The 25,383-nt window shown below is 41.9% G+C and overlaps 1 protein-coding gene across 1 annotated transcript in view; it reads right to left on the bottom strand.

The window, feature by feature from the left end:
• Positions 1-253: 253 nt before the first annotated feature.
• slc8a4a (solute carrier family 8 member 4a) overlaps positions 254-25,383 on the bottom strand; it is a 31,513-nt gene continuing 6,383 nt past the window's right edge. Inside the window, exons 4-9 of the mRNA XM_008428371.3 lie at positions 24,548-25,065; positions 11,603-11,709; positions 10,691-10,809; positions 9,413-9,512; positions 5,228-5,500; positions 254-3,413 (exon numbers count right to left, since the gene is read on the bottom strand). Of these exons, the coding sequence (XP_008426593.2) occupies positions 3,034-3,413; positions 5,228-5,500; positions 9,413-9,512; positions 10,691-10,809; positions 11,603-11,709; positions 24,548-25,065 (1,497 nt within the window). The 3' untranslated portion in view covers positions 254-3,033. The remainder of the gene's footprint in view (positions 3,414-5,227; positions 5,501-9,412; positions 9,513-10,690; positions 10,810-11,602; positions 11,710-24,547; positions 25,066-25,383) is intronic.

The following is a 25,383-nucleotide window of genomic DNA, read 5'->3' on the forward strand; positions in this document are numbered from 1 at the left end:
AATAATCTTTTTTGTCACACCAGGAGGTATGCTTGCAAGTTAATGTGTTTGCAATTAAGGGATGTTTTTGCCTGCCATAAAAAGACAGTTATTAAGACACAGTGTTGCAGTCGGAGGATTATTCCTTTTTTTACCCCCTTTCACATTATTCCCTGTATTTTTGCTGCTGCTGCTGCTGCTGGGGAGTATGAAGGTGATGTCAACGTTACCCAACCGTTTCTTACATGCAAAAGTAATACAAACACTGCAAATCTTTCTGGGACCATAAATCATCAACATTTATTTCCACCTTTTATACATCAAACGTGCATATAAATAAAAGTAAAATAGATCATAGAAATAGCTCTACAGCAATACAGTAACAATAAATATGGCTATACACACTCTAGGTCAAATAAATAATTATAATAGTAATAAAAAAGACGGTAGCACTCTCAAGTAATACTGTACACACATCCTGTTTATAACACATTTTTCAAGTCAAATCATGAACTCGTTTGGTGCTATCTAGTTGTGCCGATCGCTTCACTCGTTGCTTTCTGCTGTGCTTTTGTTGTACCAGTGTCAGCAAGACGGAGGTCAAAAGAAGAGTTTTTCAAATCTACACACAAACTATCACTTTTCTTGTTTTTTTTTTCTTTTAAATGTGAACAATACCCATGTACCATCTGTGAAGTCTATTCTTTAAACAATATTATCCCAGAGAAAGGCTCACCTGTACATACACACAAACACGCACGCGCGCACACACACACACGCACGCACACGTATATGTAAACTTCATAAATCTATCTAAAAGCAAACACTTTGCTTCAACTTCACAACTTTTGTAAAAAAAAACAAAAGAAAAAAACGTGTCATTTCTTGGAAAAACTTGGCTGTTTGAATCCTATACAGGAAGGAGGCTATGTGAGGAAAGGGCACCAGGCAGTGGAGAGAGCATGAAACAGCTGGGATTCACATGTACAGAGAAACAAAAAATAAATAAATACACCAACACTTCAACAGCCAGGTCCAAAAAAATCACACACAGCACTTTATAAAATAGATTACCAAGAAGAAACCGTGAATCTGAGTACGTGCAAAAGTAAACACACCGAGTCTTTCACAAAACTCCCACGCACAATGTTCATCCTTCACATGATATACAATGAATAGTTAATGTTAATATTGATTACACAAGCATGTCTTGTCCTACTCGAGTCCTTCATATTGCACCGAAGCTCTATGTAACGTCACCCCATGCACCAGCGTTAATTTTTTATACTCCACCGAGAAATCTCGAATGTCCGAGTCAGGATTGAGCGAACTGAATCGGTAGGTTACACAAAAAGACCAAATAATGCTGCAGATGTCAAGCAAAAGAGCGGCTGGGTGGAACCGAAGCTGATTATATACAGTGAAAAAGTGTTGCGCACCTCACAGATTTCTTCTTTGTTTTGTTTTTTTTACACTTGTTTCAGATCCTCAAACACATTTAAGAGACTTTCTATTGCCTCAGTAAAGGTCAGTGGTTATGATTTACCACTAAAGCTGTAGCAACGCTGCTTGTTTCCTGTCTTGTTACATTTTGAAGATACCCGGTAAGTGGGTTCAAACGTGAGGAGAAGAAGGGCATTCGTTTAAACGATCAGGTTTAAGTTTGCGTGACGCTTTTGATACGAAATCTCCACGCATGCTACAGATTAATTGGGTAATATGACTGTCGATGTTACTTTTCTGTGACGTCCCCATCTTATTTATTTTTTCAATATAAGAATAGATCAACCATCAGAGAAGGAAATGTCAGCGCTCTATTAGGAACACTAAGTGGTCAAGTAATCAAAAGCCAAATAAATCAGTAGGTGATGGCTCATGTTTCACTTTTGGTTTCCCTACTCCAGGTAGCACAGGTGTACAAACCGTCTGCACGGCCTAGTGTGAGGCTAAGCGAGATTAATGCGGAGCGACTGCTGTGACATCTGAGTCACGGTTGCATTGTTTCTGCAGCGGGGAGCGAACATGTGCTGTATACACGGCGTGGGAGAGCTGTGCCATTCACATGGTGGAGTTCTTCTACAAATTCAAAAATCCATTGCAGGGAGGTTAATATGGCGATCAAATTGTTTATGCCTTGAGCTGAATGTGTAAAAAGATGACGTGGAAGCGTGTTTTTAGTTGCGGCATCGTGTCTTCAGATGCCTTTGAACCAAAACTGTCATCAAAATGGAGTCTAAAATGCCTCCCATTTACCAAAAAAAAAGGCATTTAGGAGAATATTCTGTGGACTGATAAGACAGAAAAAAGAAAACTTTAAATGGATAGATGTCCTGTTGTATCTACTCTAAAACTAACGCAGCATTTCAGAAACCCAGCTGTGGGAGTCTGCTGCTTTAGGACCAGGACGAGTTATTCTGATGCTATACGGGACAATGATCTGAAGCAGAGCAGGAAGAACACCTACGAATGGCTAAAAATACCAAAAATTAAGATCTTGGAATGGCCTAGTTAAAGGCTGGACCTAAGTCTGATTGAGAGCCTGTAGCATGACCCAAATTAGGTTCTTAATGCCCATCAACCCTCAAATGTTCCTGATTTTGTAAGAAATTCTGCAAAGGAGAGTAGGTCAAAATCTGCTGCCAAGGATGGCTAAGTTATTACTTTATGGAGCCAATTATTTTACTCTTGTTATCATGGTTTGATATTAAAAATTATTTGAAGATCTAAAACACGTATATTTGACCAAATAAAAAGGAAAAGCAGAAGAAATCTGTCTGGGGGTAAGTACATTTTCACAGCTCTGTAAACGTCATATGAGAAAAGTATTTTAGCGTAGGAAAAGAAAGTTTAGCTTCAGTGGCTAAAGCTAGCTTTCACAGGATCATCAGCGGTAACAAAGTCCTTAAGTGCATCATTTTCTAGATTTTGTGCTATATCAATAATAAGTGATGATACAAATAGTTAGAAATCTTGTGAAAATAGACAAAACAGTGAGAAAACTGTAAAAACAAGAAGAGGAGTCATGTCTGTACTCTTAATTTTTGTGCCTTGCGTTTAGAAGCCAGGCACGTGGCAGTACGCCTCCAAGGAGGATAACAGGATGTAGATGAACCAGAGGGACAGGAAGAGGAAGACGGTGAGGAGCTTGGCTGTCCGTGGGCCCCCGAGCTCGCCGCCCGAAATGCTGGGGCGCCTGCGGTAGAGCAGCACGAGCACGCACACCAGCGCCATGATGGTGAAGAGGGTGACGGAGAAGGCCAGCGAGCCCGGGTTCACCTTGAATGTCTCACCTTTGGTGTTCCAGAAAACGGCGGCGATGGTCCACGCCACCCCGATGCCCAGGAAAACGTTCACAGCGTTGCTGCCTGTCACGTTCCCAATGGAGGCGTCGGCGTACTGGTCCTGGATGGCGGCCACTTTACTCGCGAATGTATCTGTGGAAGAGAGGACGAGAGAAATGGGGTTTGTCTTTAAACGTACGCAACTGGCTGATGACAAATCACAGGGAACGTCAGAGGAGAACGTCCCAGAGTCACCTTGCACAACTGGAACTGCTCCAGTTTTCCTGGCATTGATTTTTTTCTAATCACACTTATCAAAGCCGTCTGTGAACTGCGGTGGCCTATTGATGGGCGCATTGTCATTCTTGGGGAGACTTTTCTCATCAGGATAGAAATCTGTCATTGTGGGATAACGGTAATTGCTTATAGCAACTCACTCTGACCCTTCTACCTGCAGGAATAAGGTGGTTCAATCTGTGTCTGTATGCCGGTCGTGCACAGAGTGAGTGTTGGCTGCCAAACTGGACTCAAGGCAGAGTCTGATTAAACAGCTAATGTCTCAGCAAGATCTAGAAAAAGTCATCCACGCGTTTATCGTTAGTCGCTTTGGTTATCGCAATAGTCTCTTCACTATTTGCCTAAAAAAAATTCAGATCCGGATCGCTGCTGCTCAAGTTCTCGCTAAAACCAGGAAGACAGAAAGCATCACTGCTGCAGCTCGACACAGCAAAACAGCCGAAACACTGAGTTCCTTTGAGCCAAGGCCAAAACCTTCACCTATTTAGAGCTGCCTTTGATTCATAGCTACTGGAACATTGATCAATAAATATGATTCTGATGATGATATTTGACAAAATATACTGACTATCGTCTGTTTCATACTTTGTGACTGTTGTGTTATTATGATGTAAAGCACTTTGAACCGCCCTATGGATGCTAATTGTGGTATATAAATAAACTTGACTTGAAAGTTGATTTGAGGACAATAGTTTTTATAAACCTAATTAAATATGAACACAGACTAACACAGAGAGCACACTGATTTGGCTCACAACGCAGATACAAAAGCTTTGCAGAAACACTTTTGACGTAGCGTTTAGAAAAGCGACACGCTGACAGAGTGTCAGGGAAGATACGAGCGATGCAAATTTCATTAAACGAACTGTGGCAGGTGGAGTGGGTGAAGCAATGCACGAGCTGCCGGGGTTAGAAAACAAATTCAGGAGTGGCGTCTCGTTTGTAACAAGGGCAGTTCGTCTTTGTCTCGATTTCGCGAAATTATGAGATACAAAACTCGTCTAAATGGGAAAATTTCGTGCGAGATTTATGTCTCGTTAAAAGCAAAATGTGTTCCCGTTCAAACGAGAAAAGACGTAGCAGTGAAATGGCAACGTCTCATGGGATGTTTGAGTGTTGTGTTGCAGAAGCAGGACGGAGAATCGGAGCGAGCCTCTTTACGTTTTTCTGAGAAGTCGCAATTCCTGATTTGAAGGACGTGTCAAAATGAGAAAGTTGCTCATTTTAACGAGACACATCTCCTGAATTAATGTTTTAGCCACATATATATAGGTATATTAAGGCACATTTTAAACATGACTATCAAAACCTCTGAATAAACTTGTTGTGCATCCCTAAACAAAGCTATCAACTGTCTTCCATTTTGCATGCTTGTGTTCTGCACTCAAACCTGTCAGGCTAATAGATACTCTTGTTGTGCCTCAAAGACACACAAGTAAAATTGACTGAGGAAACGGCGACGTGGTAATACAAGCCGATCGTACAAGTGGAACTGTTTTCCTTTGTTTACGTCTTGTTAAGGTGCTAAGTGAGAGCTTTGGAGATAATTCCTCTGACAGCTCAGGAGAACAAGAGGTTACGCAAGTTTCCCCGAGCAGCTGCTTCTGCGCCACAGGCGAAAAGCCCAGAGGGATTACAGAGCAGGTCGATTCCTTGGCACGGACGCCCACCTGGAACAGAGGTGCCGAGGGCGACAAACACCACGGCGGTGACCGAGTCCTTCAGGCCGACGGTGCATCCGAAATGCGAGGCCAAGTCGCCCGTCACGGCCGTCAGGACGCCGATGAGGGAAATGGAGACGAAGAAGCAGGCCCAGCCGTTCCAGTATTCGGTCGGGGGGACGAAGGCGAAGAGGACTTTCCAGAAAACCGTCAGGAAGTGCATGATGTAGTCAAAGCAGGACGGCAGCCGCTCCTCCCCGCTCTCCTCTTCGTCGTCGTCACCTAGCAGGAGCACATGAACGAAAAGCAAAAGCAGAGGGAATCAGCAGCTGCCTGGAAGAATATCTGGTGATTAACACGTCTTTCTTCTGCCGTTGCCACTGGGCTTTGTGGGGTTTTGTTCATCATCAAGGAACCTGTGCTGCGTAAAGCGTCTGTCTGCTGTACTTAACGTTATCAAGATGTCATCGTTGCGCTAACGAGGATTCAGGCCCGACTTGACCCATGTGTCACCAATATGCTCCGGGAGGAGGCTACCGATACGGGGACATCAGTCAAGGCAATTATACGGATTGATGGTTCACACACACAAGCATGATCTGTGTTGTTGTTTTTAAAACAAGCAAAGTTCACAATAATTACCCTGTTGGGGCAGCTACAGCCTCCCTTTCTGTTCGTTAGTAGATGTTTTACAGACATACATGGAGCAAGCTGTTGCTAAGGCACTATTAAAAATATTATAAAACTACACAGTTAGAACAAAGTCTTGTACCAATAAATATCAAAAACACATTACCTATTATCACAAAGTGTATATGCAAAATGATCAGTTTCTCTGATTTTACTCTTTATAGGTTTATGTTTGAGTAAAATGAACATTGTTCGTTTATTCAATAAACTACTGACGTCATGTCTCCGAAATTCAAAGCAAACATTTTGTATTTATTTGCAGAAAATAAGAAATGGTCAAAATAAAGAACACGATGCAGTGCTTTGAGTCCTCAAACAATGCAAAGAAAACAAAACAAGTTCATGTTAATTTAGAAACAACAAAGCTGATGTTTTAAGTCAGAAATCAGTGTTTGGTGGAATAACCGGGAGGTTCTCAATGGGATTCATTGCAGTTAGCTCTTAATTTTTTTCCCAGAGCTTTATATTCACATTTTAAATATTATTTTATCAATCGAATCAACAGTTTTGTCTGTATAATACCAGATTACATGAATGTGAAATCATATTTCAAATAATTTAATTTCAAGAGGAATTCGTCAAACGCAGAGACACAGTTTGTAGTTTTATCAAAACTTTGACGTTCTTGATCTTGACCCAAAATGAAAATAATTTAAACCACATATCTCACAGAGCTATCAGTCAATCTGCGGTGTTGGAAAGTTTCCCCAAATCAAGGGGAGTCCCTCAGGGTCCCGCAAAAACCTTGGGCTTGCCCTACATGTTGAGTAGCAGCAGACGGCGGCTCGTATCAAGTCCGGTTCTGCTGGGGGTCGGTTCCGGTTGAAAGCGAGTTGTTAATCTCCACTGCTGCCATGTGTCTGTGCAGGAGGCGAAGTCGGTAACTCAACCTGTCGAGCATCACCGGATTACATTTTAGTTCAGACTGAACAGGAATGTGTGCAACTGAATTTGGATCTGACTGTGGCCGTTTATGCACAAGAACTGGACCTGTTTATTTTATGACTGAATTGTAATCACCATTGAGACTTGAGAGGAAACCTGTTGTGCTGACAGATTTGGCCGATGAAGCCGATTGTCTGGGCTCCAACAATTTCAGATTCTCGTTTCTGTGGCAGAGTGGCCGACAACAAACAAACTATTTGCAAGCGACACTGAAAACAGCGGACCGATGCTGAAGTTAGCATCTGCTTCAGTTTGCAACCAACAGGAACCAGCTTCAGCGGGTTAAGCTGATTTTAAAACAGACGGACTAAACTTTTAGTCAATTTAGATTTCTGTCTACAACTCTCACTCACAAAAGCTCATTCATAAAATCTTTATTGCAGTTGTAAAACCACCAAAAATATGGATAAATTCTGGTCTCGCAGCAGTAAAGACGCGTTTGCTGACCTGCGATGTGAAAGAAAACCTGAATTCAGACCGTCCTGTCTTCAAGCAAACAACATGAGTCAACCCTCCACCAGAGAGCCTTCCCTATATAATAATAATAATAATAATAATAATAATAATAATAATAATAATAATAATAGTTCAGTTTTAAAATAGAGCATAGCCGCAGGAAAAAATATTTTGTTAGGTCTACTTTTTTATTTTTATTTTTATCATTATCTCAAACACTAAAAGCAGCATAGTGGTAAAAATATCCTCCTGATTGCAGACGGTTATGCTGCAGCAGGTTTTGTTATTCGCTCAGTACAGGAAAACTCCAACAAGCCGACCTGATCTGACTGTTATTTTAAAAACATAAATTCACTCACGAATCGATGTCTTTACCACTGAGATCAAAACAACAACTGAAGGCGCAAAGGACAAGCAGCATATATCGCTTTAAAATATACGCAGCTGCAAACAGAATTGCATGAGAAAGTTTTGAGACATCTTCCAAATCAAGAAGGTTAATTGAGTAATCTAACTATTTGCAGTAATGCGTCTCCCAGACAGAATAATGCAGCGATGGGATTTGTTAGACCTCAGAGTAATTATACAACACATTCAGCCAGGCTTTGACTTCGTTCTGCTTTAAAGACACCAGCATAGTTTCATTGTAAAGTTGTTATGGTTTGTGGCTCACCTCCTCTAAGAATGACGTGTATTTGTATCGTTTAAGTTCCCCCCAGGATTACATTCAAATGTAACCATGTCTCGCATCTTTTAGAAAAAATATTGACCAACTTTATGTAAAATTGATCTTGAACTGTCACATCTCATCTTTTCTCTGTTAAAATGCTTTTTTGCTCTGAGTTACAGACTTTTTAGACTAATTTAAATATGCAGTAAAAGTACCAGAACTACACAGAACAAGTGTTGAAAGTTAGCTGTACCATCGCTTTCTGTTTTATGGGAAGGCTGCCCTGGAAATCCTCACTTTGTTTTCGATGATTTTCCAAAAGGAAATCAGTCGAGAGTGAATGGATTTATTGTCCCACTAAGTTCACATGCATATTGACCCCTTTACCAGCTGAATTTAGTTATAGTAAACACATCTTACCACAAATTATTGATGTTTTATTGCCAAACAGACTCCAAGTTAATGTTTGTATCCATTTAGTAGTGGGTACTGTTGTGACGTCTAACATTTTTTACACGTACATCAACTTACAGGTGCTGTTGCTATGGTTACAGCTTGTCAAGAGGACTGACATTAATGACTCTGATGGTGATGACTGTGAGAGCTCTGATGAACTAGAGACCAACCCGTTGGCTGCTGTACTTCTGATTTCAGTCTCTCTTTTAAGGAAAGCTTTACTGTAACTTCCTAAAGTTTGAACTGTAACCAGATAAAGTTTTCATTGCTAATAAAAGTGGTTTGAGGTCAAACTTGTATCTTTTTTGTATGTGCTGCTACAATAATCTGTTTAATCTGTTTGGCAATTGGTAGGAATTCTCACGTTCCGACTACAAATGGAATAATTTATGATTATTATAGATCATTTTTCAAATTTTAGCAGCATAAGGTAGTGCTTTGATTAGATTTTTTGAACTGATAAAATTAAAGCTCTGAAAATTAAAAAAAATATTCTTTTTGGAAGCTGCTGAGTCGTTCCGAAATGCGTGTCCTTGACAACAATGAGGTAAATTCTCAGCAGGAGCAGACTTCCGTACGTTTTCACTAATTTACATGCTTTCAAACAAACGTGGCTGACTTTAAGCTGGAACAAACAAAATGAAAACTTCTGCGTCGCGAAAGTCGATTTACTGATTTTGTGAGACAGAATCTGAAAGTTTCACAAAACAAATGGCTTTTTGTGAAAGAGCAGAGCGCCGAGAGTCGCATAAACTGTCCAGAGTCACGTTTGCGGCGGGCCTCATCAGGAATTCAGCACGTAATGCATTTTTAATCAGCTGTCAGCTTCAAACAGATGCAGCAAATAAACGCTGAATCGCCGAAGGGCGTTAGAACTTTAAACTGAGACGCTCGGCCGGCGGGACCTGGTCCGGACCGCGCGGGTCCATCTTCGCCGGGAGGAGCAGATGTTAAGTGTTTAGGTGCGTGTGGCTCACCTGCGCTGACAGTGACGGCGTTGACAAACTGCTCCCTCCAGCTGCTGCTGCCCACCACCAGCGCCAGGTTGGTCTTCTTGATCAGCTTGTCCACGGTGCTCTGGAGACGACCACGGAGACAAGAGACAAGCAGGCGTGAGACACACGTTATCGGCGCAGGCTTAGCAAGAAGTGACACGGGAGACACTGATGAGGTGACTGAGGGTACAATTACCGCCGTCTCTCATCCCACTGCGGTGCACAGTGAGTCACAGAACCAGATTTGGAGGGAGGTGGGGTTGGACTGGGCTTCATGCCCACAGGAAACAGAGCCAGTGTGGGGAGACGGGAGTCTCAGATCTGTATCATGTAGCAGCTTAAATGCTCTTAAATAGTCTTAAAGGAACACAACGGCCAGTTGTGGCCGTTGTGTTCGAGGCACCGAGGCATCAGTTTACTCTGTGAACACAGCACGTCCCGTGGCAGGAACGGGAGAAATAATAAGGCAGATGTCATGGTGATGTAATCAGGGGGTCTCAGATCGGATTAGCAGAACAAACCAAACAGGCGTCTTCTTCTCAGGTCTGAACCTGCAGAAAAGGCCTTTTTCCTACAGTGGATTTTATTTGTTTTTGTTGTAAAATCACATCCGTTCTCGATCAATAATAACTCCTAATAAAATTGCGTGTGCCGCGTTGAGACGTTAGTTTGCAACACAAACACGCTTCATAATCCAATACAGATCTTTGGCTGAGTTTAGATAGTGGCTGTAAAAGATGAAATTATGTAATTTGATGAACATTGCCATAACATTTGAAGATTACTCTTGGTCTCCAGTTTTTGTCTCTTAAAAGTTATTTAACATACAGAACTTTTATAGCTACCTTTATGCTCTCTACCCTCATAACTTGAAATTTATAGACTGTGGTATTTTTTATTTTTTTACTTTATTTTCTCACCTACAAGCCAAATCAGAGCCTCAAAATGCCTCTGCTTTCCATCAAGAAGAAAACTGAGACAGAATTAAAGATTCCTCTACTTGTTGATGTAAATGATAGATTGTGTTGATTCAAATAAAGGACTTGCAGACACATATCCAGCAGCAAACTGTTTCTCAGCGCAAAGCCGAAAAATAATGTGACGTGTCTGCAGAATAATTCTTAGCAGCTTCACGTTTCAAATGAATTACAGTCAGGTAAAAACAGCGTCAACTACGCTGTTTATCCACCAGCGCAAGATGGAAACAAGAGGTCTTGTTTTAGGAGGCGAGTGGCTCAGAACTGCTGGCTTTTAAGTTACCTTGAACTCGTAGGATTCCTCAATGACCACCTCCAGCTTGGTGTGCTCTCCCAGGACAGGGCAGCCCATCTTTGACACGTCCTCTGAACCCACCGCCGTTTTGTTGTCATTGGTGTCCCCTGCGCAGATCGGCAGAAGGAAAAACTTTGACTACACCGATAACTAGAGCCAGGCGTCCTGTGACGTTTCAGAGGTTTTGTGAGAGAACATCAGTGAACAAGCAGCAACACAAAGCACCACAAGAACTCTGGAGGAGCTGGAGATAGCCGAAGCTCAGGTGGGAGAATTTGGCCCACAAATCTTAACTTTTATGGAGGGATAGCAAAGAGAAAAGCAACAGCTGTGCTTCCAACAACCTTAAATTTGCCCAACTTCAAATTTACTTAATGGAAACACTGCAATAAAAAAAACCTCTTGTTTTTCAACATAAAGTCTTTGTGCTAGGATGAAACTGCGATGGAAACACTTCTGTCACATCACACGGGTCACGCGTTCAACAACCGGACCTTACTACTGGAGGAAATGACGAAGAAGATGACGGGAAGTGGTAGGAGGATGATGGCGCATCATGTTTTTTTTTTACGATGTCGCGTGAACAGCCATGTTAACATGTGATTTTAAACGCATTTCTTCTTTTAATGGAAACATAGCAGTTGCGAAATTGTGTGTTTCCGACTGTAGTGGGACATCACCGAAGTTACGCGCAAACAGCTAGCGTTGAGAGAAAGCATCAAGAATACCCGGCTCTGTCACAAACCATGAAAGAGACACAGCTAGCCTTGTGGGAAAAGGTAGTCTGGTCACGTGAGCCCAAAATGGCACTTTCTCTGCTCCAAAACACGTGGCAGAGAACCGAGTTCGCCCTCCCCTCCATCATTAAACACGGAGAAACTCCTGACGGAAGAGACTCACCGTGCCTCTGTCCCACCTCCAGCAGCACGGGTTCCTCCAACACAATGGTGAACGTCTTATTCTTCTCATATTCCTCGTCATCGATTATCTTCACATTCAGCAGCTTCCTGGAGACAGACAGGAAACGAGCAAATAAAACAACGCGCCGATGACATTTAAACGTTTTAATCGGCTCCTTTATAAACATCAGAGTCGGGAAATCTTTTTTTTTTTTAAGTGGCACACAAAACACTTGATGATTATGTCGATGATTTATTGCAGAGATTCGGGTAAAACAAATGTTTCAGCCCACACAATGAATCATGAAACTGTTAGGTAAGAGGGTGGAAGCTGAAGTGCTCCACAAAATATCCTGTAACGCCGAGCAAAATGTGATTTTTTTTCTCTCTCTCTCTCTCTTTCCCCCAGCACTCCACAAGAGGGCGGGCTCCTTCTACATCATTAAGTCCATTAAAGTACGAGCGTGTAGCGACGTGGCCCACACCCCTCCCACACACTTCACATCCTAATTCAGATTAGCTACCAGAGAAGTTCGCTGTGGAAATTATAAGCGCTAATTTGCAGGGGGGGGGGAACCCAGCGAACTCCTAAACCTCACCCAGAAACGCATTTCTTACATCTGAATGCAGCACGAAAACACGAGGTGTCGAGCTGTAACCACCATATTTTTTTTTTCTTCAGCCCCGCTTCACAATCCTACGCTGTCACAGCCCGTCTCTCTCTCTCTCTCTCTCTCTCTCTCTCTCTCTCTCTCTCTCTCTCTCTCTCTCTCTCTCTGTCTCCCTCCCTGCATCTCCCTAATGATATGTGGGTGGTTGTCTATTTCTGTCTACACACATACACTCGGGGTCTGACAAGGCGCAGGGAGAACGTTCACTCGCAGAACACAAGATATTTTATTTTAAACACCAATGATCACGTCATCCCGCTGTTTAATGTCAGGGAGAGTCATGCCAGTGGGAGCAGAGTGATTTGCTGCAAAGCCTCGGATCCTCACAGAGAAACAGAGAAAAAGAAGAGTTTATGTACATGCATGGTAGTTTACTTTGAAGCTTCCTGTTTGGGTCTTAAAATAAAAATAAAAATAAATTGTGAAGGTTCATGAGGCAGTGTTTGCCCGCTAACATGAGCTGATTAAACCGCTGAAGACGTTTCTGTTACAAATGTATTATTTAGCCATTTTATTAGAGTACAGCTTACATTTTGGACCCCCGTTTTGTCCGAAAACTAGCTTAATCCTAAATCAAGGTTTTCCTCAAAGATATTCACGTGACGCCATCATGCAGTAACTTCAGATTTATTGGTTGTACATTCAGGACATTAATCTCATGTAAACTTCATTCACACACATTAATAAATTGGTACAAATTCATATATAAAACTATTAGCAAAACCCCTCCATCAATATTCCCAACAATACTTTCATTTCAGTTCCAAGAGTTTGTTCATGATTAGGTCAAACCAACGTTTGGAAACTCTTGAAAAAAACACTAAAGGTTAACAACTCGATAAAAACCATGAAACATGACCAATGTACCTGCTTTTAAAACACTGTCAGTATTATAATATGTTTAGTCAGTTTGAGTATGGTTGCATTTCTAATTTTTTTCTCTGCTTTATGATATTCTTCTGTTTTCTGCTGTGTGATATCCTGATGTTTTCTGAACGTTTTGGTTGAAAACAGGTTAAATAAAGGTTATATAGACATAAAATAAGCTCACAGCATCTCCAAAGCGCTCTATTAGAAACCAGTTAGGGCTAATGGCAGCCTCACCCTCACTGGAGAGGACTCTTGAGTAAACTCCATTACACATATGAGTGGCACATTACTGCCATCCTGCAACATTTTCCGACATGCCAAACAAATGCGTGACAACCTGCCTTAGCTGGTGATCAAATCGTTTATTCTGCAGTGTCAGATGCAAAAAGGCAATGCTGGAGTGTTGTTTATTTAAAGCTGCGGCTCTTCTTTTACCATGGAAACGCAGGCAGTGTGACAGAGCATTTAGGTTTCAGATAAGTTTTATGTAACAAGGCCTAATGAGTGATGGCGGCTGAGCAAAAGTACAGTTTCAGGCAAACTCATTTGTGAAAACACAAAAAAGTTCAGTCTGAAATAATAATCTAGTTAGGTTTCAGTGATTCAGTGGATGTGACATTTTTTGTAAACCACTACATGGCGTTTTAAACATAGTTATCAGTGAATAGTAAACTAATTAAGCTTTACCTGAAATGTTATTGATTTTAATCATCCACTTGAGTCAAATATGTAGCTCAAAATTCAGGTTTTATGAGTCATTTTAATTTACTGTATGGATTTATCTGATCGCGCTGAGGCTCAGGTGTGCCGGCTTGAGAAAGTGCAGAAACGTGTGAATCAGTTCTGAGAACAGAAGTCGTTCCCAGATAGAGCTGTGCTAGATAAAATAGCTGACTAATTGGAAAAATATTGACAGGTTAAATATTGATCGCCTTCATTTACCGAGAAGCAGAGGGTATTTCTTCGAGAGAGAGTTTGGAGTATCTTAAACACCAAAATCAACCAACCTCACAAATTCTGACTGACTGATTTTATCCCATTTTCTATATATTGGCTCAGAAGCTACTGCTTTGAACAGTTTGGGTTTTAATTAAAGTATCGGTTTGGTTCATATTCACGCTGTGACTCACTAAGGTCGATGTTCACCTGGAGAACATCGAGTCGATTTCCACACAAAATCCATCCCATCATATCTCCTGTGGGTCTTAAAATCGGTGTTATTGGAAGTTGTGGAGCATTCCCAGCATTAAAGTTTAATGTGAGGTGTTTTGTTTCTGCATCTCCAGCCTGGTTGGATCCAGAAGGCCATGTCCTTAGGCTGACCCACAACATGCCTGAATAAATAATAAGGAAAAAAAAAAAAAAGCTGCTTTGTTTAATATGCAGAAAAACATTGGAAGCATCTTTTAGACTTATTTTTATTCCACCTGTTTAGCACCAAGGACAGCATATTTCTGATTTTCTTTTTTCCCATTCATTCATGGGAATCTTATGATTTTTTTTCACTATGCAGAAATGAAGGCACGTATCATTTTAAAGATTTTACAGACCTTGGGGAACTGAGGAGCATAACATCTCAAGGTTTATAGAAATACTTACTCTTGCGGTCAATTTCTTCTTCTTCTTCTCCTTCAGTTGTCTGGTAATGGTTTCATAGTTCTCCCATGGGGCAATGTTCTGAAAAACAATCTCCTCATCCATTTCCTGTTTCTGGCCATTTGTTTTTATTTTTGTGTTGCCGTCCATTTCCTGTTTTCGCTCCACGCTGCCTCCTGTTCTCTATCCTAACACTACGGCATGAAACCCAAGATGAGATTCTGACTTTATAAGATTGATGCCACAAAGAGCTTTTCTGGCATGACAGCATCAAAACGTAACGCGGTTTCCTTTTTTTATGGACCTTTTTGGTCTGGAATAAAGATTGATTGATTGATTTAATTTTAAAATAAAATAGCGGCAACGGTTACTACAAGCCAGGGGTGTCAGACTCATTTTCGTTTTGGGCCAAATCAAGATCCTAAATAACAAACTGTCAAATATTAACAAATATTTGCAGTTCAAGTAATTCCTAAAATTAAACATCTTTTCACATTGTTCAGTCCCTCCAGGATTTAGTGATTTTTTGGGGGAATGGGGCAATAAATGCCCCATTTGTGGGGCTAATTTAGAAATATTTTCAAGGAAAATATTCATGTTTATGTGTAACATTAAATGTGACATTGCTAACCGTCACATCGATCACAGACTAATAACTTCACAAACTAATAACTTGACATCAAATAAGGCTGAGGCAGCGGGTCGTAAAAGTGCAAAATACTGCCACCTACAGGTGGGAGTTAGTGGTCAGATAAACACAATGTTTCTCCTAATTTTCTGGGTTATTTTCAGTTATGTATTAGCGAGAAGAAATGCTGGAATCTGTTGATTTTGACGTGAATTTCCACAACCACAGGAAACTGGGAGGACTGGTTGATGTAATTTGGCACCTGGAGTCTTGAGGGCCACACAAGAAGCTACGGCGGGCCAGATTTGGCCCCCGGGCCTTGAGTTTGACACATGTGCTCTAAGCAAAGTAATAATTACAATATCTTACATTGATTTTTGTAAGAAACAGAAACCTGAGCGTCAAACACTGATAGTTAGCTCTTATGTAGATTATAGTCCGGGATTTTCAAAAATGTTTTTCCAACCCTAAGCATTTTTGAAGCAGCCGACTTGTCTTTTCCTCCATCCAGACTGGCAGCAACAGGTGGAGGAGGGGTAGTGTAACTGGATATATTATAACCAAGATGCAGGTGGTTTTATTGAAGGCTTTTAAAACTTCTTGCCTGTTTGCTACGACTTTGAGAGAAAGCTAACAGCTAGTCAGATGTATACCGTTTGTCCAGCTTAACTGTTTAAATGGACTCAAAATTTTAATTTGATAAAATTCTGGTATTTTCCCTTTTCCAGGTTTCGTAGTTAAATTGAAAGTCATTCCCACGGAGATCATAACCAGGACACAATAACCTGCACATGAGAGGTTTTTGCACTTCAATATGTATGTTTCCAATCAGTGATTAGCATTATTAGCTATATGACTATTCAACACTTCACGTTATCTCTGTTTATTTTACAGTAGTAATTGATCTGAGAACCCATTTTTGCGTTGTTGTCATTAATAATAGATTAATTTCAGCAACATACATTCAGAGAAGCTGTTTGAGAGTAAAAAGAGTAATTTTGATTTAATGAACGGACCCATTAAGACGTGGATTTCTCAGCAGAGCCGGAGCTCCCATCACTTTCTCCTGGAAAGGTCCAGCACCGACTCACGCTTCCCGTTTTCACGCTTCCTGTGTTTTCATGCTTCCTGTATTTGTGGGAAGCTGCTCTCACTGTGGATGCGCCTCGCCTTGCAAGCAGAGGGATAGACGTCAGAAAGTTTGTTCTTTAATTTCTTTAAATCAGGGTGCGTTGCATGGTTGCTTTTTGAGATCTTCTAGCCTACTTTGTGTTGCTATATGTTTACTCAGGATTTATTTAATGCTCTAAATTACAGCAAAAACAAACAAATCGCTGAGAGGATGACTACTTTTACGGTACCGTACAGACAGTCATATTTGACGAATTTGAATATTTTTGAAAAGTTTATTTCATTAACTGAGATGACAGACACATAATGTAAACTATTTACACTTAAGGTGTTTTGAAGCCTTTATTTGTTTTTATTACAATTATTTTCCGCTCACAGGTAAGGAAAGCGCGACGTTTAAGATTAGAAATTACACCAGACTGATGAAAGAAACATTTAAAACACAGAAATGTGGGCTTACTGAGAAGCATGTTTAATCCTCCTTAAGGATACTTTTAATCTGACAAAAGAGCTTCATCAGAACACCTCTAATTTATGAATGACGCAGCTAAATAATGATTTTAATCCGTTATTAAAGATAGATCTATTAATCCGAGGAAGCCAGATTTTTGTCAAGTGAAAAACATTCATTTTTTCTTTTCACATTTTGTGAATTTGCAGGATAAAAACATCCAACATGCTGCTGAAAACCCTGCATTTGTAGGAGCTGCAGCCTCGATCTTTTCAAGCCGTCGTTAAAACTACAGAACATTTCCATCGAGACTTCACAGCTCTCACTTAAAGCATATCACATTTCCTTGTGCCCTGTTCATCTCTGCCTGCCTGCCGGTCTCCTGAAGCGCTGGGGTAGTTTCTGAGAAATCTGCATGGTAGTCCTGAGCCGTTGCATCATGTCGCGCACACAAACTATCCTGACTGAACTTTGAGGCCTCGTACACTGCAGCCTGGCTGGCTCCATGTGGAAGCAGCTGCCCAGGGTTCCTCACATTGCATAAGAGTCTGATAACATTAGTTAGAAAAAAAAAAGAGAGGGTACGCCTTATTTTTACATTATTTCACTGGAATAACAGAAGGAAAAGAGAGATTCAGCAAAGAAGTATCAGCTCTTTTCAGTAATTCAGAAAAGATGCTTCCTTAACCCTGAGCTGAATCTCTTTATGTCAGGTTGTTGTAAGGCTGAGAACAGCAGAAGAACAGAATGGCGGAGATTATGAATAAATATAAATAATGTACTTAGCCATGACATTATGGAGCGAGTATGAAAGGGCGAAGATTGGACAGTGACTCTAGTCCTGTAGTAATAATCAACACTCGTTGTTTTATCTCACCTGAACTGTGAGTCATTGAGATAATTACCAGTTTAAAGCGACATTCAACGTCTTCTACTGCATTCTAGCGGAGTCACAAAATATCAATAAAATCTCTTAGTTTTATGCTGATTCACAAAGTTTGCAGAGTTAATCTGCTCATAAAGAAGATAATCGCCAATTAATGTAGAGTTAATCAAAAGTGAAGTGATCAAAGCTTTTAATTCTAATCAATTAAATTCTTTTCAACAGTACGATGGCAAGAAAGATAAAATAATATTAAATATAGGTCAAATATGTTTTTTATTTAAATGTTTTTTTTTTGTTTTGGTTATTTGGTTGGTCTCTTGCTTTTATTAAATTTAAAAATCATGTATGAGCCGACCTTTATTTGCATACAGTCTATTTTCTGACTGTCTTCAGTCTTTTCAATGCGTAAAAGAAGAGTATTATGTGACTTTGGGGCTCAGCAGTGCCCCCTATCGGCCATACTTTTCACCTTATGCTGCACATTTTCACTGCACATTTATGACCAATTACACTAAAGATGCAACACACATTCTTGGGGGGGTCATTGTCAAACTTTCTGTACACAAGACAAATAAGAAAAAAAACACAAGACGAAACCAGCACAGAAACAGATAAATAACAAGCTTATTATAGCTTCACTTTGTTATTTCAATTTCCAGCTAAGTCTGACAGACTCATAAAATCAAACATAATCAAACTGTATTCATTAAATTATGATTACTTTAGAAAGACTGTGCAACATCAACGCATATAGGGCCATCAAGACTGATTGGGCCATATGAGGCCCAATCAGTCTTCTAGCTTCAGTCTTTTAAATGTATGAGCTTTATTACCTTTACATTCCCTCATTGACTTCATTTATGATCCTTTAAGCAAATGATTTTGCAGAAGGATGGCGTTGTGCCTCAGTAACCTGACACTGTGACATAATGTGAAAAAATAATCATGTCTCCAAACACTAAAGCACCTGTATCCCTGCTGACGGTCTGCTAGCCTGCAGGCCATGATCAGTGGCGCAAAAAGTGGGTGTGCAGTTTATGCAACGCATAGGGGCGCTGCACTAGAGGGGACGCAAAAACGATGTGGGGATTTTTTTTTTCCTAGTCAGCATTTAGCAGCTGTTTGTGTGTGAAATGATCAATATCAGAGGAACAGCACTGATTAGGCGCCCCTCCCCTTGGGTTCTTTCGATAGGGGTCGGGGGCGCTGATGACATGTAGTTACGCCCCTGGCCATGATGTTAGCTAAACTGAGATCACGTGTTTTTGGACAAACATTCAACTATCTTTGTAGTTTTGCTGTGAAGATTCACAAAAAGATGAATTCAGAAGGCATTTGACCCAGTGTTGGATTTCTGCCTTGACCTTGTGTTGGTCTGACAGAATGAAGGAGCTTTCCCCCCACCCCCCGACTTTATTCCATTTCTCTGGGACCAGCGCTTAAAAGATTCACAGAAAAAGAGCCTCTGAAGTCTGACTTCAGCTTGAAGGCTTTTTAATAAATCAGCAGTCATTTCTGTGTATATTTCCCACTTTTCCTTCCATTGGTCTACACGTCAGAGAGCCGCTACCTTGTTTTCACGTCATCGTTTTTGAATTAGTGAGAGGAAATGAACATGCGTTGTGACAGGCGGTGAAAAGCCTGAACTGATTGAACCTCACATGGCTGACGTGTTCAGTTAAAGGGACAGTTCAGGTTTTTTGGGAGCGGGCTTTTGTTGAGAGGTTATGAAATGTAACTTAGCAAGTTCGCTTTGTGGGAAACACACAATGGCGCAACTACACATTATTCAGGTGGATGCGAAAACATAGATCGGCGCCCACCCACCCCCCGAGGGAAGGAACGTCAGGGTGAAGGAGCGACGCTCACTCGCTCCCCACCCCAAGGCGACGATACGTGAAGGGTAAAACTCGCTACATTTACCTCGTTATGTGCGCGAGGTGAAGGAACGTAAGGCGCGCTGAAGTGTATGGGAAAACATCATCGGCACCCTGTCCCCTCCAGACGGGGTTTTGGTGCCCCCTCTGGTGCTGCGCCCCTATGCGTTGCATACCCTGCATACCCACTTTTTGCGCCACTGGAAACACAGATTGGTTATTTAATTAATCAAACAAATCTGTGTTTTCCTTAGGCATTTATTACTATTTACAGTGAAGTTTTAAAAGAAAAATAAATAAAATAATAAGTGTAGCGTAATTACCTGGAGAGTTAAAATTAGACTGCTCGGTGCACAAGCTAGAAGAATGGCGGTCTCACATTAGTGCTGCTTAAATGAAGCAGAGCTTTCCTTCTCCCTTAATGAGACTGGAAGGAAGATGATTTGTGAGCTGCGGAGCGGCTGCTGTGAACCTGTTAGTCAACGTTTACCGCACCGCTGTCCGCGCATCCTTCAAAAGTCTCAAATCCACGTATCTAAAATTAAAATGTCTTAAACTCAATTAAAAATGTGATTTAGCCGTCAATATGTTAATTGCAGGACTTGAATTTATCAGTTTAATCTTGTTTGTGTAGTTTTTCTAATGGGACTGTCCAGTTTGGCAAAAGTTTGAGTTTGTGGCGTTCTGCGACTCGTGGCGATTGAGGCTACCGCTAGCTAGCTGCTAATATACCTTTAATAACTAGCTGGTTAGCTATACTGTTAGCACGTTGTTTGCTTTCACCACTGACTCGCTTCTGTTGCCAATCCATGCTAGGCTAGGTTCCTTTAAGCTAGGCACTATGGGGCTTTTTACGATGCTTGGCTGCGTAGAACAGGATCACCCAATCATTCACAACATTTTGAGTTTTTTCTATCTTAGATTTCATTCAAGGAGGCATTACAAAAGCTCTTAAAAAGTCTTAAATTTGACCTGTAGATCCCCTGTCATGTGTGTGCATCCAAAAGTGTTACTGATCGTGACTACGTCAGATGTGAGCAACAAAGAGCATCGTATCAGGCCATTGGTTTCCCCCTTTTGAGAAGGGAAACAGCCTCAACTCTTTCATCTTTGGTTATGTAATTGCTCCGATTACCCACTTCAACCCTGACAGGAGTGAACGGGTTGCACATTGGCAAACAAAACCAGATGTGAGCTTATCCTCTATATGGATCTTCCTGTAATCCGCAAGCGCGGAATCAAAACGCTTTTCCATGTTCGCTTGTTTATTTCAGTTCGGAGGTTTGTGTCTGTACACCATAATCTAGTTACCACAGGGATGCATTTAGATGGCAAATATGATTCAACTGCCTGCAGAGATTTTAAGCCGTTCCTCCTGGCTCTGTGTCAAAAGCTTAAAAACTTGGCTTCCTCCCCGTTTTTCTCTCCTGCGTGCTCAAACGTCGACTTGCACACAGAAAGGAGCGAGCGGAAAGCCTGAGACGCTGTAGCCGGCGCACACAAATGCAGAGAGGACGGGCCCCGGAGGCCCGCTGCAGAGTGTCAGCTCTTTGTCCCGGTCGCTCAGGGAAATGTTGGGTAAGAAAAGCCAGCTCTGTTTGAAACATGAACTCTGGCAGCCCGCAGAGCAGCAAGCACCACAGACTCAATGCAGAGAAAGTAGCAAGTCTCTGTCGATAGTGAAACACCTGGACAATTAGCGGCAAAACGGAAATTCAACTCCCAACAGGCAAAACTGAACCGTGTGACTGGTTGGAAACAACGCATGCAGGACTTCAAGTAAAAATGACGTTTTATTAATAAAATCCTAGGTACTACAGCATGAACCCTTTGGAAACCTTTGCACGTCCACACACTTAACATTAATTAGTTTTTGATTCCCTGTTTGCTATTTTCCGTAGTGAAAACGAACACCATGTGGACTCTGACTTAAGCTCTTGCCTAGTCACAATCCTGCACCCTGGCGTTCAGCATGAAGGAGGCATAAACAGCCTCAGGTGGCCTGCAGAGATGAAGGCTTTTCATAGAAATGGGATTTGAAAATTAACTCAGCGTAAGTTGGTGGTGGGGGGGGGACTTTACTCGATCTGCCTCTTGAGATCGGGGATCTTTAATCAAAGATTTCCATTCATGATCAAAGCGCCCTCGCCTTCGTGCTTCCATTCCTTCACCTCGCCCTTTTAATCCAAGGAGCACGGGAAAAGCTTCGGCATTTTCCCCCCCTTACATCTGCAACTTGTATTCTTCTCATGAACTTCTTGTGGCAAACTGTCCTCGCCTGCCGGATCTCGCTCTCCCATCGTCATCTGAAAGAAGCATTACTCCTGCCATAAATTAGGCAGGACGCTTGAGTCTCTGCAGCCCGATGATCCTGGTTCGGTAGTTGAGGATTTTATCCACAGCTCAGCTTCCTGTTTGATTGCAGACACACGCTGCCCGACTCTAATCTCTCATTGTTATACACTCCTGACTCATTATGTGCAGCCGTCTGCAGCGTGCTCAGAACTTGTGGGACTCTCTCGACCCCTCGTCAGCCGCTTTAATTGCCTCGCATGCTAAAGAAGTTCCCTTTAATTCGCCTTCGGAGTGGCGTTTTTGTTTGATGTTTGAGGTTTAAAGAAGTGGAATCAACACACACACAAGCACGGCCTTGATTGCAAATGAGAAGACAGAAGCAAACAGACAAACATACAAAAGCGATCTGTTCGCATCTCACCTCCACTACTGCGAGGCAAAGTAGAGAAATTAGGTGAGCTCTCGCTTCTCTCTGACACCGTGTATTCACCTGCCTTCCCTCCCACTCGAGCCGGCCCACACCATCCGCCTACACGCGGCCCCTGAAACTCTGCTCGCGCAGACGCGCTCCGTTCTTTCCTTTTGTCCTCCAGTGGAGCTGTTACACGTTCTGTGATGAGCTTGACATGGCGAGGGTTTTGTTTGTCTTTAAAATTAGGGGAGAAAAATAACCAGAGAGAGAGAGAGGGAGAGAGAGTCCTCGGCTTGTGAAGTCATAAAGCAAATACAACCCACATGTAGTTACTATTAACACCAGATACATACAGCAGACAAAGAGTACCTATGGAGTACGCTGTTGGTATGAAAAGATTTTTATTTCAAAATCTCAGAATAATTAAAGATTTTTTTCTTTTACTTTCTTGAAATCGTGAATTTCACAAACATTAAGGCTGCTTTCACACTGAAGGCTTTCCTTTTTTGTTGCTGAAATCCATTTTTTATTGTGTGTGTGTGTGTGGGTGTGTGTGTGTGTCTGTGTGTGTGTGTGTGTGTGTGTGTGTGGTTGTTCATACTACTAATTAAACCCGACTGCAGTGAGACTTCTGTGTGAATGGTTTGTGTCCCCAAAGCGACCCACATGCACAGAAGAAGAACGTTGATGTCACACAGCAGAGCTCTGCTTACGAAAGTAATAACGGATGGAGTCGTTTATGGATCAATTTATAAAGTTTACTCGGCAACGAGAACCGACAGTATCGTCTCAAAATCGTAATAGCGAGAAGAAAGCTGATAAAAAATAAAGCACAGCCAACAGCGACGACCTTTTGTGGAGCATTGAGTGCAACTTCTGACCCAACCAGGTGTGACTGCGATGTGATGCACTCCAGTGTCACAGACGTCTTTCATAAGATCATAATTTTAATTTTCAGCCATGTTTTTACACCCTGATTTCCACGTCTGTCTTTTTATGGTGCATAATTATGACGCATGTCATACAAAAATGACATAAAAATCAGATAGAATTCGCCATGACTGTTGCAGCTGCTAGGAAAGTGTTACTGTTCACATTACACGAGTCGCACACTGAATGCCACTGAGTGAGGAGGAAGCCACTAGTCCAAAAGCAGCAGGAAGAGATTAACGTTTGCAAATGTCCTCATTATTATGAAAAACAGAGCTCACATGAAAATCCAACAGCCAGAAATTTGCTGGAGGTCTGATTTTTCTAAAGGTGGAATTTGTAGCTGAAAAAGTGTGTGAGAGAAAAGCGGCCAACAAACCAGACGAAGCTAAATGTCTAGCATACTACCATGAGAAACTTGTGGAAGGATATTCAAAGTATTTGACCTTAATCATGCAGTTTCAATGTTATATCTACCAAATACAAATGAAATATACGTAAACCTTTGAATCTGAAGAAAGCTAAAACAATGTCTCTCGTTCTGGCCTAATTTTTCCAAAATAGCAAATGTTTAGCTTGACTTAACATCAGTGAGGGAAAAAAGACCAGCAATTTGATTTGAGCTGTATATTTGGGCCTGTGCGATCCTTATCATCTGCCTCTGAGTCCTGTTGTTGGAAGAATCACACAGGTTTGCATCTCACACACCTGTTTGTGAATCTTCCTCTGTCCCTTCCTTGCTTTTCTTGATTTCCATCCTTGCTACTCTGTCGCTCACATGCTCTCCCCTTTGTTTTCTGCAGGGGATCTACAGTGCGGCACCACAACAAAACATCAGACGCTCAGCGCAAATCCCAACGGGCTACGTTTTTAATTCTCTCTATTCATTCACAGAGTGCTGTTCCTGTGCCTCTAATTCTCCTTCTTCTTCTCTTACATCTGCTACAATGTGTCATTATCTGCAGCTCAATTATATCCTCTTATCCTCCCACCTCTTCTCCCCTGAAAGATCTAAATTTCTCCAAGCGAAGGTATCTGTGACTCATAAAAATAGCCCCTGCATCCGTTACCAGAATAGGCCGCGTACAATACTATGGAAGGACTGTTTAGCATAACCAATGTGTGGGCTGTGATGTTTAATCAAAGAGATGTGGCGCAACGGCGTTTTTAAAAAAAAAAGTAAAGGAATTAGTGCTTACATGGTTTCGTCGTTCTGAAACTCCAGCTTGCCGGAAACCTCGTCGTAGTCCTCCCCCGCTTTGGCGGTGCCCTCGACGGTGTGGTAAGGCACGGCCACCTTCCCCCTGGCGCCGGACGTCCTGTGAACCTTCACCTGCATGTTGCCGACGCTCTCGCTCACCCTGGTGGAGTTGCTCTCGAACGTGAAGATGCCGGCGTGGTCGTCGTCGTAGATGGTGACGGTGGCGACGGGGGCGTTCCCCAGGGCCGCCTTGGGAGGGACGTGCGAGGAGATGCCGACCGTGCTGTTGCTGGACGTGATGGAGTTGGGCTCCAGGACGGAGACCTCGGCCCGGTGGACAATGCGGGGGTTGCTGAGGCGCACGTAGAAGTGCTCGTCCTCCTCGAAGATGTCGTCGTCTATGACGCCGACGGTAAAGTCTTTAGTCGTCTCTCCAGGCTTGAAGACCAACGTGCCCTCGGCAAACTCGTAGTCTGAGCCTGCAGTGGCTGTCGCATCCTCCGTCCGGTAGTCCACCTGTGTGCCAAGGGTGAAGAGACTTCATTAAATATTTAGAGAGTGGAGATTTAGCAAATTGCTGACTGGTTAATATTTCATAGGTTAAGTAGTTTGGTTTGGTTTTTATTTCACACTGAGGATTTGGAAGATTTTCACATTTACACAGCCTGGTAACAGTTTTCATACCTTTGATCCTTACGATGTATTTCATTAGAATTTTAAGTGCCTAAGAGAAAGTAGTCCATACATATGGCTTTATTTTATTATGTTATCTAAGTAGTGTGGCTGCACTGGATTCCAGCCTACCTGTCATGTCAAGTCAAGTTTATTTATGTC

This window comes from Poecilia reticulata, chromosome 14 (genome assembly GCF_904066995.2).
Source record: "Poecilia reticulata chromosome 14, P_reticulata-male-v2, whole genome shotgun sequence".
NCBI classification, from domain to species: domain Eukaryota; kingdom Metazoa; phylum Chordata; class Actinopteri; order Cyprinodontiformes; family Poeciliidae; genus Poecilia; species Poecilia reticulata.